Source organism: Haemaphysalis longicornis, unplaced genomic scaffold (genome assembly GCF_048455015.1).
Source record: "Haemaphysalis longicornis isolate Haplotype H1 unplaced genomic scaffold, Haemaphysalis longicornis Haplotype H1 scaffold_6, whole genome shotgun sequence".
Classification (NCBI taxonomy): domain Eukaryota; kingdom Metazoa; phylum Arthropoda; class Arachnida; order Ixodida; family Ixodidae; genus Haemaphysalis; species Haemaphysalis longicornis.
In genome coordinates, this window is record NW_027526407.1 from 159,237,506 (window position 1) to 159,251,494 (window position 13,989).

General features: G+C 47.4%; 1 protein-coding gene across 4 annotated transcripts in view; it reads right to left on the reverse strand.

The window, feature by feature from the left end:
- The window catches only part of LOC144141231 (flavin-containing monooxygenase 5-like), a 38,995-nt gene that overhangs the window by 6,820 nt on the left and 18,186 nt on the right, over positions 1-13,989 (reverse strand). For all 4 annotated transcript variants that reach the window (XM_077672789.1, XM_077672788.1, XM_077672791.1 and 1 more), the window contains exons 3-5: positions 13,483-13,900; positions 10,846-11,172; positions 4,235-4,435 (exon numbers count right to left, since the gene is read on the reverse strand). In XM_077672789.1, the coding sequence (XP_077528915.1) occupies positions 4,235-4,435; positions 10,846-11,172; positions 13,483-13,900 (946 nt within the window). The remainder of the gene's footprint in view (positions 1-4,234; positions 4,436-10,845; positions 11,173-13,482; positions 13,901-13,989) is intronic.

Below are 13,989 nucleotides of genomic sequence, written 5' to 3' on the forward strand. Positions count from 1 at the left end.
GTCTGTATTTGCCATGTATGAGCGTAATGACTTCACGTTGTGCCAAGTTCGTTGGCTTGCGCGTACTTTTTCTTGTGTCTGAGCTGTGCTCTTTTTTTCCCTTTTTTTTCTTTTCGCCTGATATGTTTGTTTTTCTTGCTGTCTTTGCGTTGTTATTCATATCAATTTTCGGAGTCACTTATCGTGAACTGATACTGTACAGATCAAGTGATGCATTTTCCCTGTATGTTTCACCCCATTTCATCAATCGCACTGTATATACCTTTCCTCTGTTTCGCAATCCCAATCTGTATTCTCTGATTTTCAATTGATGCACTATACTGCAGATGTGCTAATCATGCAGTCTTTGTGACCTTTCCACAGTCTGCAAAACCGGGGGTATGGGCACAGTCCAGCCTTGTTATGACTTTTTGCCCCTACCTCCCAACATCTTATGATGTTAAATAGACTTGAAAGTTGAATGTATCGAAAGAAGCTTCTTGTGATGTTTCCGACAAAAGTGGTGGATGTTCGCGCCTACACTATATCGCGTGCAGGCGTTGGTTGTACATGCTCCACCATGCTGCCGAGTTTTGTTAATCAGGCCCCAACGTTTCATCGAGAATACGTACCCCAAGTTGGCTAACATAAAACTGTGAACCGGTGATAAATTACTTATGTCGATAGGTTCCGCAGATTATATTGATGGCGTTGTTGTTTCACTTCTGTTCTTTTCTTTTAGGTGCGAGTAGACACAACTTTTAGCGGTGATCACGTGATCTCAGAGGCGAGGGAGTAACTGCCAGCACAAAGTAGTGCTAGAGAGCCAAACAAAAAGCTTTGCTTTAAAATGGCAGCCGAAACTCACTTCTGCACAAACGCCCTTGGAGAGTGGACACTACTAAGTCAAACAGGGAATGACAGGGTAGCAAAAATTTACATGCGCCTAGAACATACACAACACTCGATTACCCCTGGCTAACCCATGCCTCACTTCACGGGATTAACGTTGTGCGCGACACTTAAACTTGAACCATTAAACTTGACACTTGAGCTTGACCGACCATTTTAAAGATGATTCTCTTCCTTGAGCTACTCGAACTGGACAATTTTGGTCTGTCTGTATGTCGGTCTATCCCTCAAATAAGCCGGCCGGACAAAGTGAAGCAGAAGCTGCAAAACACGTTTATTTACCCATAGCGAAATCTAAACGTTTAAATACGGGAGCAATGTTCATACTTGTGAACATTGTTGAACATGAAGAAAACAAGGCAATTATGAGGTATAAAATCATTAGGTAGGAGATATCGGCAGTGTTCGCCTGTTAAAAATCAATGAATGCTTGATTTTAGCGATAGAAATCGAAATACTGCATCCACTGAAGAAAAAAAAAAGTTAACCCTGTCGCCTGCTGTGGCCCGCGCCACTATAACCGTTAAAGTAGGGCGCCTCGATTCACGCGCGTCTCGCCATATATCGGCAGCACTGGCATCGAGGCACCCGGCCTGGAGCAGTGGAACGCGGTAAATTTAACTTGATTTGAGCAAACCTCTAGCTTGTTTATGTTGGGAGGAGCGCGACGGGACAAAAAGAGCATAAGAGGTGAGCGGGAAGGCGAAGGGAGACATTTCCTTGACAAAAGCCGACGAAAAACAATCGTCGAAATTTTCCCTTAAAATCTCGACTTTGCAACAAAAGCAGCGGATACACGGCCAATTTTTTGAGAGTGATAGTTAGGGATGATACATGTCTCCGCACACGCCAACGTATACATTCCTCGGTTCAGGGAGAACTTCAAGAGCAGCAGCGCACATGTAAAGAACTGCAGAATGATGCTCATATAACCGGAGGCGGTTTTCCACTCACTTTTACGTTCAGATCAGGGCAGATAGAAAAACAAACGTCGTGAACGTAATGAAGAAGACATGCGACAATTTGCTAGAGTCAGGTGCATTTACGTGTGCAGTAACATAGATTGCGAGAGAAGACGAAATATTCATGGGCATTCACAGTGCAGCGCAATCTGACATGCAGCGTCTGAACTAGTGATGCATAATGACGGAATTGCAGTTTGGTTCGTTTAAGTTGCGACTTTCGCGAACGGCTTGCAGTTCATTCGCCACTCTAAAGTGCAGGTATCCGCAGCGCCGACAGAACTTGGCTCGTTGTGTAAGTCCTACAACAAAGTTGTTTTGCGGGCTTGACGCATCGCTGGGCGTTTATCAATACGCGGCCTGATTGGTGGTTGCTGCCGAGGGTACGGGTGTATTTCCTGTAACTCCGCTCGATTCTGGCCTCGGGTCGGCTGTCCATTTTCCGCATGGCCGAATATCGGCTGCAACTATCGGGCTGCAAGCACGAGTCTCTGTTCAGCAAAAACGAAGTTCGGGCTCGCCACGTGCTCGCTACGGCCATTTTTGCATATTGAGCGGCCTTGTCAGCCTGCCACTGTCCCTGACGAAGAAAGTGTATGACAGCTGCATCTTACCGCTACTCACCTACAGGGCAGAAACTTGGAGGCTCACTAAGAGGGTTCAACTTAAATTAAGGACGAATCAGCGAGCAACAGAACGGAATATGATAGGTGTAATGTTAAGGGACAAGACAAGAAGAGAGCGCAGTTGGTCAGGGAACAAACCCGTGTTAAAGACATGTTAGTGGAAATTTAGAAGGAGAAAAAAATGGATATGGGCAGGGTATGTAATGTGAACGCAAGATAACCGTTGGCCATTATAGTAACAGAGTGGGCCCCTAGAGAAGGCAACCGTGGCAGGGGGCGGCAAAAAGTTAGATGGGCAGATGAGATAAAGAAGTTTGCGGGGATAAATTGGTCGCAGGTAGCACAGGACCGGGGCAATTTGAGAATAATGGAAGAGGCCTTTGCCCTGCAGTGGGAGTAGATAGGCTGATAATGAAGCTGCCTTGTAGCGTCATTGTGCAAGGCGAGACACGTCACCCGGAAGCAGTACGAAACGAGCCGTGTGTATGCGACGTGGTGATACCAAACCAACCCTCCTTTCTTACACGTTCTATTCGCTCTTCCAACACCCTCCCATCGGCGAAGCCATAAGTACAGTCGTTAAAAGCATTAAAAAGAACAAAAACGCCTATGCCATCCTAGGAAAGAGTGGAAGCGTACACGATAAGCGCCATCGTCTCTTCACTGGTTGATTATCGGTGCTCATGACGCTGACATTTTTGTACTCGACTGCTCCCGCACATACGCAAACCTCACTGACTTCCCAAGGCACTACCGTATTACCCCCTGTCACTAGGCGGCAACCTTCTTCTTCGCTACTGCTAACACTTAACGCTTGCACGCCATTGAGAGCTGGATAAAGTTCTATGTATTTAGAATAGAACCTTCCCCTACGAAACTATGTATGCGGTGACAGATCCTGGAATCAATCTAACAATTTTTTCTTACCTGTCGCCGCTTCTTGACCGCTGCTTTTGAAGGAGCAAATTGAGTGTCTGAAGCTCACCCTATCAGATCCAGTTATCTATTGAAGAAATTTTGGGTATGCAAAATGTGATAGGCGTAACTGCATTCAAGCTTACCTTTCCGAATAAGTTGAGGCGCTAAACGTTAAAGTTGAGTCGCTAACGTTGAGTGCATCAGTACACCGTCAGTCGCATTATCCCACATAGAACTCGAGTTCTTAAATGGACACGTGTAGGTTTGTACACATTGTTGGTGTGACGTTTTCATGTCGTCAAAACAGTGTATTTACCCTAGGGTTTTCACTAATAAAGTTTAGTTGGAAGTGACGCCTTGTCTGTGTCGACGTGTTCCTCCTGGTACCTGTTCTTTAGTCCGACGACTTATTCAGTATGTTCAACCAGGTAGCTCTGGTCAGGCTTTTCTTACCTTTCGGCTACAGGTTGCTTCAATCGCTAAAGAATACACAAGTGATTGTCAATAGAGGCTTTAATCATATCGAACTTTGATTTCACGGCGTTCTTCTTCCTGGAAAAATGTAGTCTTATCGTAGTACAATCAGTGAATTAACCCTGGCCAATCTTCCCTTGAGGGTACGTGTCAAAAACATTGAGGACATTATCATTATCACCATTACCAATGTCCCCTTCGAATTTTTCTTTTCTTCTCAAAGCGAATCAGAACAAGCGGCGAACGACGATGACAACAAAGACCGAAAACCACTCGTGGTGTGCCGCAAATCATCGAGCGCGAATGCCGATGTCCATGGTACCAAATTGCATTACTTACGGCACTGCACTGCAAAAATCTCACCTGCATTTCAGAGACGGGGAATATGGCGCCTATCGGCTGCACGAGTCCGACGATGGCCAGGCTTGGGTGACGCAGTTGGGGCGGGAAGACGTACTTGTAGAGCTGCACATGGTTGTCTACCACGGACACAACGTCTTTCGGAAGGAAAGGGAACTTGATCTGGTAGCCCGTGCCTAGTATCACGTCGTCCACGGGTGTCACCTGCACCACCATACTGCATTTAGGTCGGTCACGCTTTAGAGTTTTATACCAAACTTCACTAGAGGGAAACCTGTCAGTGCAATTGCATGCCGTCGTGGGGGCCACCATGGAAGCTAGGGACCTCTTTTTGCTACTTGGCTTAGCCGGCCACATGGTTTCAGTTCGCTCTTGAAACCGAATTTTTGGGATTGTTCGACTAAATAATGCTTATCAATAATTGTTGAGAAAAATTCTAAATAAGAAAAGCTTTAAATATTTTTACAGCACATTTGCCGTTGTTTGCAGCCCCAGGCACCTTTGAGCTTGCTATCCAGCGTTGTCAAGTAACGATGGAACGCTTATACGCAGTACATGGCGGCACACTCGCGGATGCACGGGCCGCCTATACATTGGCGCCAGAGTTTTATCTGGCACATATTAGTATGAAACTTAATGAATGAGCAATCTCGAAGCAATATCCGTGTTGTAAGATAACTAAGTGCCAACTGGGGGACCGAAAGAGATGATTAGATCGGCTGAGGTAACTACTGATACTGAGTCATTAAAAACAGTGAAACAGCGTTTAAACGAAGACTGTAAACGAAGACACAGACACAAGCGTTCGTGCCTGTGTCTTCTTTTAGTGTATTTATTTAAAGAAGCAATGAAGAGAAAACGTAAGTTTGGCTCATTCAAAAGATTGCATGGTTATAATAATACCGACACCCCTTTTAATGTAAACTTCGACCAAATAAGCTACATAATTAGAAAAAAGGGAATGGCCATGCGACCCACTAGCTCATTTCCCGCAACAGAACCTATGATATCATACCAGCCAGCTCTGCGATTGGCGGAGGGCGGCAAAAGCAAACGCAAATTAGGCAGAGCTTATACGCTTGCCGAACGAGCGATTTGTGGTCAAATTTAGGGCACATTCTTTTTAAATCCGTAAGAATGGTGGGACAAACAGTGGAAGTTACGAAAGCACACGTCAACATAGAAGTACCGATGCATGCTGCTGTTGGTTCTGCGCGCACTGTGCTTGGTTTAGGTGCACAGGACTACGGGGCTTTGGGTTTCGTCGCAGGCGACACTTGCCGATTGACGCGAGCAACGGTGTCTTACGTGACCATATTTGTCAAAGCAAGCACTAAGTTTCAGTGAAAGATCATGTTCTCCCTGAACAAAAACAAGCCAGGTTTAAATACGATCAAAAACAAACCAAATGCAGAAGACGGCTTGCCACGGTATGGTGGCGCCATCTAGGTTCACTGACGGTAAACAAGGATTCCCATTTGGCTGCAGAGGGGTCCGTTCCCGTGATGTCACTGCAGACCACAAAAACACACGATTTAGCCCGAAAACCAAAATTTCAACTTAAAATAGTTTATTTCTCAGTGAATAAACCATCGTTTGCATTCGGACAAGCTCTGGGGGCACTATAAAACACGGAATCTTTTGAATAATACAAACTTGTATTTTGTCTTCATGGCTCTCTTAAGCGCTATTTCACTGTTTTACGATGTACTAACTAGTCCGAACCCAAACGGTAGTGCATGATTAAAAAAAAATTCACCCGCATTTCCCCGAAGGGGAGCATGGGGAAGTGCGAATGCACGGGTGATGCGAAGGAACTCTTCTTGGCCAATCGCCCTAAGTGGGTATGTGGTGGGGTCGCTTTCGCACTTAAAAACTCTAATTGGCCAATCACCCTAAGTGGGTATGTGGTGCGGACAGACGGACGGCGGTGGACGCGTGATTCAGGGTCGCTTAAGATAATACTGATTGTGGAATTAAAAGCTATTTAATTCCACACTAGCCTGGTCCAAGTTTCAATGACTTGTGGGCTTGGCGCCTCGTGATCCCGATGTATGCTATAGGATTCAACCAGGGCTTCAATCCCATCTCGGTGAGGTATATTTGTGCACAGAGAAGTTACATCTATAGTTACAAGGAAGGCGCCATCAGGGATTTTTATGTTGTTAATTTCCCGTAGGAAGTGGTTAGTACCACGAAGATATGCCGAATGGGTAGCGAAGGAACTCTTCTTGGCCAATCGCCCTAAGTGGGTATGTGGTGGGGTCGCTTTCGCACTTAAAAACTCTTCTTGGCCAATCGCCCTAAGTGGGTATGTGGTGCGGATGGATGGACGGCGGTGGACGCGTGATTCAGGGTCGCTTAAGAAGTGCATTCGCACTTAAAATTAAGAAATAAAAGGAAGCAAAGCAAACGTCCTCGTCTTTACGCTAGGAGCTTTCTTGTTTCAAGGCACGGGAAGGAGGTACGTTTGTCTTGGTTCCCTGGCCATACGGACATCAGGGGCAAGGAGCTAGCGGCCCAATTAGCTAATCTCACTGTCACAGCTCCCATTAAATTCGGCATACCTAGTCTGGCTCTTTTTGCATCTTCAATATTGAGACGATATTGGCATTAAGACACTACTCGTTCAGACTCACTCCAATCATTTGAAGAGTATCAACATTTAAACTTAGGGTGTAATGTTCATTGTTGTGGTTCTCGGCAATGGGAGGTGAGCTTCACCGAGCTGCGCTGCAGGATTGCACGGCTAAATTGAAATCTGTTCAGAGCAGGGCTTTCGCCTACGGAACTATGTGTGTGGTACCAGGTCCCTGAAACAATCGGTCTTTTTTTCTCGACAGTCGCCGTTTCTCAGCGTCTACACAACTGCTTTTGAAGAACCCAATTGAGCGTTTGGGGTTGCCTTTATCGTATCCGCTTACATTATCTACTGGCGCAACAAATTTGGGGTATGCAAAATAGGATATATATATAATTGCATTCAAGATTTTCTTTCTGCTTCACGTCGTTTGAATTACTGAAGGATGCTAATTATTGGCTAATTCGGGATCTATTAAAAATGAAGTGTCCTTTTACAGCATTTTTCCGTAAATATATTAGTATTTTGAGGTCGTGACGTATTTCAACAACCGATTTAGCCCTCACAAATCCCCCCTTGTGGGTACGTGCCAAATACTTTGAGGGCATCATCGTCATCATCAGCTAACCAACACTGACTCGTTAAAGGCCAACTGCACTCAAATTTCACCCTGGCTAAATGCCTTCGAAATGTGTAGTAGGTACCATGAGAACTACTGCGACGCGACCGGTAGCTCCGTGCAATGCGTGGTTATTCAGTTTCAGGCACTGAGAATAACGCTCTTGCATACGACAAAGCACCTGCCGGCTTGTCGCGCAAACAGCCATTTAGCGGAAGTGACATGCCAGCCGTCCAGACCGATCGGCCTGCCTCGCAGCGGGAAAATCCAGGAAACTCGTATTTCGCGCCGCCGGTACGCCTGGATTTCATGGTTCCGAAGAGGCTTCGTGAACTGTACGCTTCTCTCCATTTTGAGTGTCGTCGCGACATTGTGCCTACGCGGTGTGCTGCTGTCAGAGCGTACGATTAGTGTCGTGCTTGCGGGACAAGCGCTCGCGCTTCCGCGCGCCTCCCACACTCCCGAACGCGCTCGCTCGCACACTCCTCCTGGGTAGCCGAGCCGGCCGCGTCGGCCGGTCCGCACAGCTGGCGCTGTCAGGCCAGGCCATGGAGGCCGTCTGGCCGCTCGCGCCGACGGCTGATACGTCACTTCGGCCTGCCCGTAATGGCCGCGTTTTGACCAGTTTCGTTTTCAAAATCGTCGATTTTTGCTGGTCGCTTGCGGCGTAATTACGCACATTTTAGATGTCATACTTCGTACATCGCGGTCTTTTTAATCATACTATGCAGGAACAGTGATTTCGCGCTGTCGAAATTTTGAGTGCAGTTGGCCTTTAAGCCACCGTCGCACATAATAGCAAACCTCGTGCTGGCATTCAGATTGCGCGTTTACGTTGATTGTCGCCTTCTATTATCATGACGGCTGACTGAGGCACTGAGCCAGGACAAACACAAAATGCAGGCTCGTCTTTCATGCAGCGGCTTTTTTCGGTATGGCGTTGAGCTAAGCCACCTCTCCCAATAAAAATTTCAGGCCCACGAAGACCTAACCCTCCACCCCCTGCCCCCAACGTACTCCGACATCTTAGCCCACTACCGGAACTCCCGACGACTCTATCCCCCCCCCACCCCTCCCTCACAACCACCGACGCCCGCATATGGCGGCGCCTACAAACACAGACGTACCACAATCACACTCGCCTTCACTATGTCTCCCACACCCTCTACCCATTCAACTGCCCATACTGCAACTCTCCCAACACCACCAGCCACCTAGTTTGGACATGTCCGTCCAATCCCCCCCTCCCTACCCCTTTCTCCCCCTCTCCTGAGCATTGGGAGCGCGCGCTGCGCTGCAGCCAGCTCGAAGAACAGGAAGCCCTGATTCTCCGGGCGAAGACTGCAGCCACAGCCCGCGGCCTACCGGAATAGGATGGCCACCCAGTGCTCCACTTTTTAACCCAACTCCCTTCCCCTCTTTTCTTAATAAACGTTTTCAACAACAACAACAACAACAACAAGAAAACAAGGCTGACAAATGGCAGACATACCCTCTTCAATATTCGAGAACATTTGGAAAACGATTGAAGTGCACTCGCAATAAAGACGGAAGAATCAGCCACAAAAACAAAATCTGCTCGGTGCACCAAGGACTGCTCACGCACTGTGAAGGTGAAAGATGGCGAAAGTGTTCACAATTCCGTTCACAATTTCCCATTTTCTGATGAGGTCGAAATGTGCCCTTGGGAATCAATTCCCACGTTCCGGCCGTAAAGCATGTATCACTGAAACTGGTAAAAGGTAGAACGCCAAAGGACGGTTGCGTGCAATTAGGTATCCCTTGAATATAACTGTAGAGTGGCTGCAGTGGTCACGTCTTGTAATAGCGGTGGGTCAAACCGAGGTCTGGTAATGATTACAGGTTAACTCAAAGAGCAGGAAGTTGACTGTTATAATAAATCTGACCTTAACGTCTTTAGCTAGTAAAACCCCCGGAAGTTACGCCAGCAGGATAACTGTCACCATCATCAGCCTGTATACGCCCCCCGCCGGGCTAATGCGTCTCCCACAGATATCCTATTACACCGGTCCTGTGCAAACTGCGGACAATTTATCCCCGCAAACTTCTTGATCTCATCTGGCCTTCTAACTTTCTGCCGCCCCCTGCAACGTTGGCCTTCTGTAGGGATCCACTCTGTTACCCTTAATGACCAACGGTTATTTTGTCTTCACACTAGATGCTGTGCTCACACCCATTTCAGGTTCTCAATTCCTACTAATATCTCTTCAACACGCGTTAGTTCCCTCAGCCAATCTGCACTGTTCTTGTTCCTTAACGATATACCTATCATCTTCCGTCCCATTGCTCGCTGAGTCGTCCGCAATTTAAGTTGAACCCTTTTAATGAGCCTCCACGTTTCTGCCGCGTAGGTGAGTAGCGGTAAGATGCAGCTGTCCTGGAGTTTCCTCTTCAAGGACAACGGTAGGTTGCCATTCTCAGAATGCCTTCCGAGTGTGCTAAGTAGTACTGTATCGGTTTTTAGTGATAAGGCACGTTTTGTGACCCAGGGTGATATCAGGAACCGCTTCTTGTTGTATGCGTTCTTGTGTATTTTTATTCATTTTTTTTCATTTGTTAGCACGTTTACAATGAAGTGTGTAATAGGAATTTATGGGCCGTCCATGTTCCGAAGGTAGGGCCAGCTCTGCTGGAGTTCTTACTATACGCGGCCTCCCAATGTTGATAACAAAAGAGAAATCAAATCAAATTCAAATAAAAGAAAGGCAACTTTTCCTGACGACGGGACCGCCGCCCCAAAGAGCCGGAGAAAAGTATAAACGCAGGCGCATAGGAGGAGGGCAACGAAAGGGCGCTGTGAACGAAGACGTGGCCTCCGCTCTTATCAGAGCGGCAAATCTTCGTGAAATCTTTTTACCTGCCTAAGAGTGTGTGTTTATTGAACATGGTGAGTATTGGCCTAGTTATCACTTCGAACTATTGATAACTATTCCACCGTAACTGCATTTTGAAATCAAGAGATCAACAATCGCTGACATAGAATAAAACGATTTTGCATTCCCTGAGGTCTTGCACATGAGGAACAGGGATGTACGGAATATCTAGCTCCGAAGAGCTTCTCTGAAAAATCAATTCGCACGTCCGCCCAGCCCGTCTTTTATCTCTTTTTTGTATCCTGTACGCTGCTCTGTTGTCTCTCTCTCTCTCTCTCTCTCTCTCTCTCTCTCTCTCTCTCTCTCTCTCTCTCTCTCTCTCTCTCTCCCTCTCCTTCCCATCATTTCACACCCCCACTCCCCTTTCCCCGCGATGAGTTGTATGCCAGTGAACTCCCCGATAAGTTCAATAATATCTCCAGTCTTTTTCCTTTCCTTTTCCCTCAAAGCGAATCACCCCCCACCCTCCATGCCATGGACGTTGCAAATAACCGGTCAGAGCGTTTCACTCCTGACTCACCAGGTCATCGCCGTCAAACAGGACACCATCTTCTACGAATGCTGCGATGTTTTTCTTGACCAGCACCTTTCCGCTCAGGATGAGGTTCGGCAGGTCGTCGTTTATCGTGGCGTGCTGGGAGCTGTAGCGGTGCTTGGGCTTAAGTCCATAGGCTTCGTGGCTGAAAAAGGCGTTCGCGATCCCCTCGAAGTAGGCGTCGCTAAGCGACCTAGGCAAAACTTGCGCGATATAGTTCCTGAGCCGGGTCCTCTGGAACACGTCGAAGGGCATTCCGTTGGGACCCACCCGCCTCGACAACCAGGCACCTCTCCTTGTGGACAGGTACACCTGCAAAGTTTCCAGTGACCGCACACTATGCTTACCGTTCTCATGCGACTGAGAAAAAAAAAACAGAAGTGGGCCACTACTTGCAGTGAACACACGAGTGGTGAATGAAATGCGTGACTCAGTAGCGTAACAGTCACGGACTATGAAACTTTGGTCGGGGGTATTGCAGAAATTTCCAGGTCCCTGCAATATGAGGTGTCGGCGTTGGTATAAACAGCTAGACTTAAGTGTTATCATACAAATTATGCTATACGCCTGGCCACAAGTTAACATTTGTTCCCATGCAGTGGCGTTCCTTCGTCAGGACATTAAAATAGTCATCGTTCCTCCCATCGTCATGATGTTAGTGAGAGCTCCGGGGAATCTGCTTCCAGAAAGGAAGTTACTGCTGACGTCACTATTATTAATTCCCACTTTGGAATCTCCACAAAGCTTCAATTCGGCTTCATTACCAGAAATTCAAGAGCCATTAGCAGAATTTCGGCTAGGCAAACGGCTGGTTCACTAATTATGTTTTCTGATGCAGTAGCAGCGGGAGTAATGTGTGAAACGGGACGTTCAATGGCTACGTTCTCCCAAGCTGATTGTGTAGAAGATAAGAGTTTCAGCGTTGCGAATTTAACTTAACGTGTATAAGCATCATTCAATCAGTATACGAGAAACACCCAAAGTGGAGTGAGTACGTTTGTGGGAAGAGAAAAATTGACATGGACATGAAACGGAGCAGCACGGCTACAAAGAAAGCCATACCGCTTTCTCAGAAAAAAGCAGGTGAAAAGAAATTCTCACTACTCCAAACGGGCTAGCGCTCCAGGAAGCATTTCCTTCGCAAACGTTACAGGTTTCTGCAAAAATGTTTTTGTTCGCAGAGGGCAGAGTTGCACGTCAGGATGCTACGCGATAGGGTGCTGCAACAGTTCACAAGGGTCCTTGCTTGATTCGGCTTGGGTGCCTCCACAGTAAGATGGTGCCAAGAACACCCTTTCTGATTAGCTCTCAAGCTCCGTTACGAATATGAAGAACACTCAGAACAGGCCTTTGGGAAGCTAAGGCTGTAGCCTTAGTTATCTCGAGAATAGGGCTTACGATGTTACAAAGAAAAGAACGGCTGGGCGCTTCCTCCGCTCGCCAAACACCAATCCCACTGGTGGTGACGTGATTACCGTTCTACCATTTTACTTCTCTTATGCGCTGCCGCATTTGTTAGTTTGTTCTTCGTATCAAAGTAAGCTGTTGGTGATGCTGATGATGACAACCTATTCCATTTGTGTGAGACGGCGGGAGGGTTGCATGTGCAATTTTACGGCTATCCCCTGTCATTATAGTCAGCAATCTAACCAGTTTTTTTAACCTACAATTCAGCCATAACTTTGCCCCGTACTTTCTCCTAGACATGTACGACGTAGCAGCGAGCGTTTAGCTGCCATTTAGGGTTCGCCGAAGAAGTAATCGAGTTTGAAAGAGCAGCAACCTAAGTAACTTGAACTTAAACCAAGCACTCCATCTTGGTGTGAAAGGGCTCTCAAAACAGGGGCCAAGAAGAAAAAGATATGAAGAGACGACACGGTGCTAACTAGCAACTATCGGTTTATTGCACGAAACTGAAATATATACGTACTACGTCTCACGCCCAAGATAACAACCACGAAAGCACATTTTACGTCGAATATGCAAATCGAGGCGCCCGCGGCAGTCGAAGGGTAAGGACATTGAAAAGCAAAACCAAAAGATACAAAATGCCTCAACTCGCAATGAGGCGCACCGATACAAGTGTTCTTTGTCAATAGTCGCGAGTTAGCGCCGCGTCGCCTCTTCTTTTTTTGTGTCTTCGTCCCTGTTTCGAGAGCGCTCTGAACACCAAAATCAATAGCTATGAACTAGCCCAACGGTCCCTTGTACTGCAAGCACTCCATTCCTTCTAGATGGCCCCTGAAGGGGGGCTTAGTTTCTAAGGCTTACTTTCATGCTCAGCACCAACATCATCGTAATTATCATCATAACCTTCTTCATAAGCCTGTTATAGTTTATTGTAGTATGATGCCCTCTCCGTTGTTTTTGGAGCCACTCCTGGCTTCCAGAAAACCCTTTCCAACACGTCTAAGTTGAAGTGATTTGATCTATGCAATAGCCCTGTAGTGTAGGCTCATTCACAATTACCTGTAGCATGTTATTATTCAGGAGGTCCTGCGAAGGGCCAGAAGCCTTGCTGCCACATGCAACCTGAAAGTCTACTTGTAGCCCCAGCACAAGAGATATGCTAAAAAAAGCTACAAAGTCCTGGAGCGATCAGGCTTTGGGAGAAGCGTTTACCTCGGAGGCCACTTTGCTGACGTCAACAACTGCATCGACTGCGGAGTTGCCAATGCCCACAACGACGACGCGGCGGTCCCGGAACTTGTCGGCGTTCTTGAGGCTGTGCGTGTGCAGTATCCCGCCCCGGAACTTCTCCTGGTCCTTGAAGCTGGGGACGTTCGGGTACACGTGGTGCCCCACACAGACGCACACGGCGTCGAACCTCTCCCGCCGCTCGCTGTTTCCGTCGAGGTCCCGCACTAGCACTTCCCAGCGGCCCGTGTCCTCGTAGTCGGTGGCGGGTGCAGCCTGCACCACGTCGTGTCTTGTCCTGACAAGGGGCGTCACACCGAAGTGGTCGGCGTAGCTTCGGAAGTAGGACAGCATCTTGGAGTGGTGCGCGTAGTTTGGATAGTCCTTGGGCGGCGGAAAGTCGCTGCGCAAAAAGGAGGGAATCAGACGGGCATCCTCTGGTTGTGCACTGCGAATTGGTTCACCCCTGTTTGTTTATAACTGACACCCTTA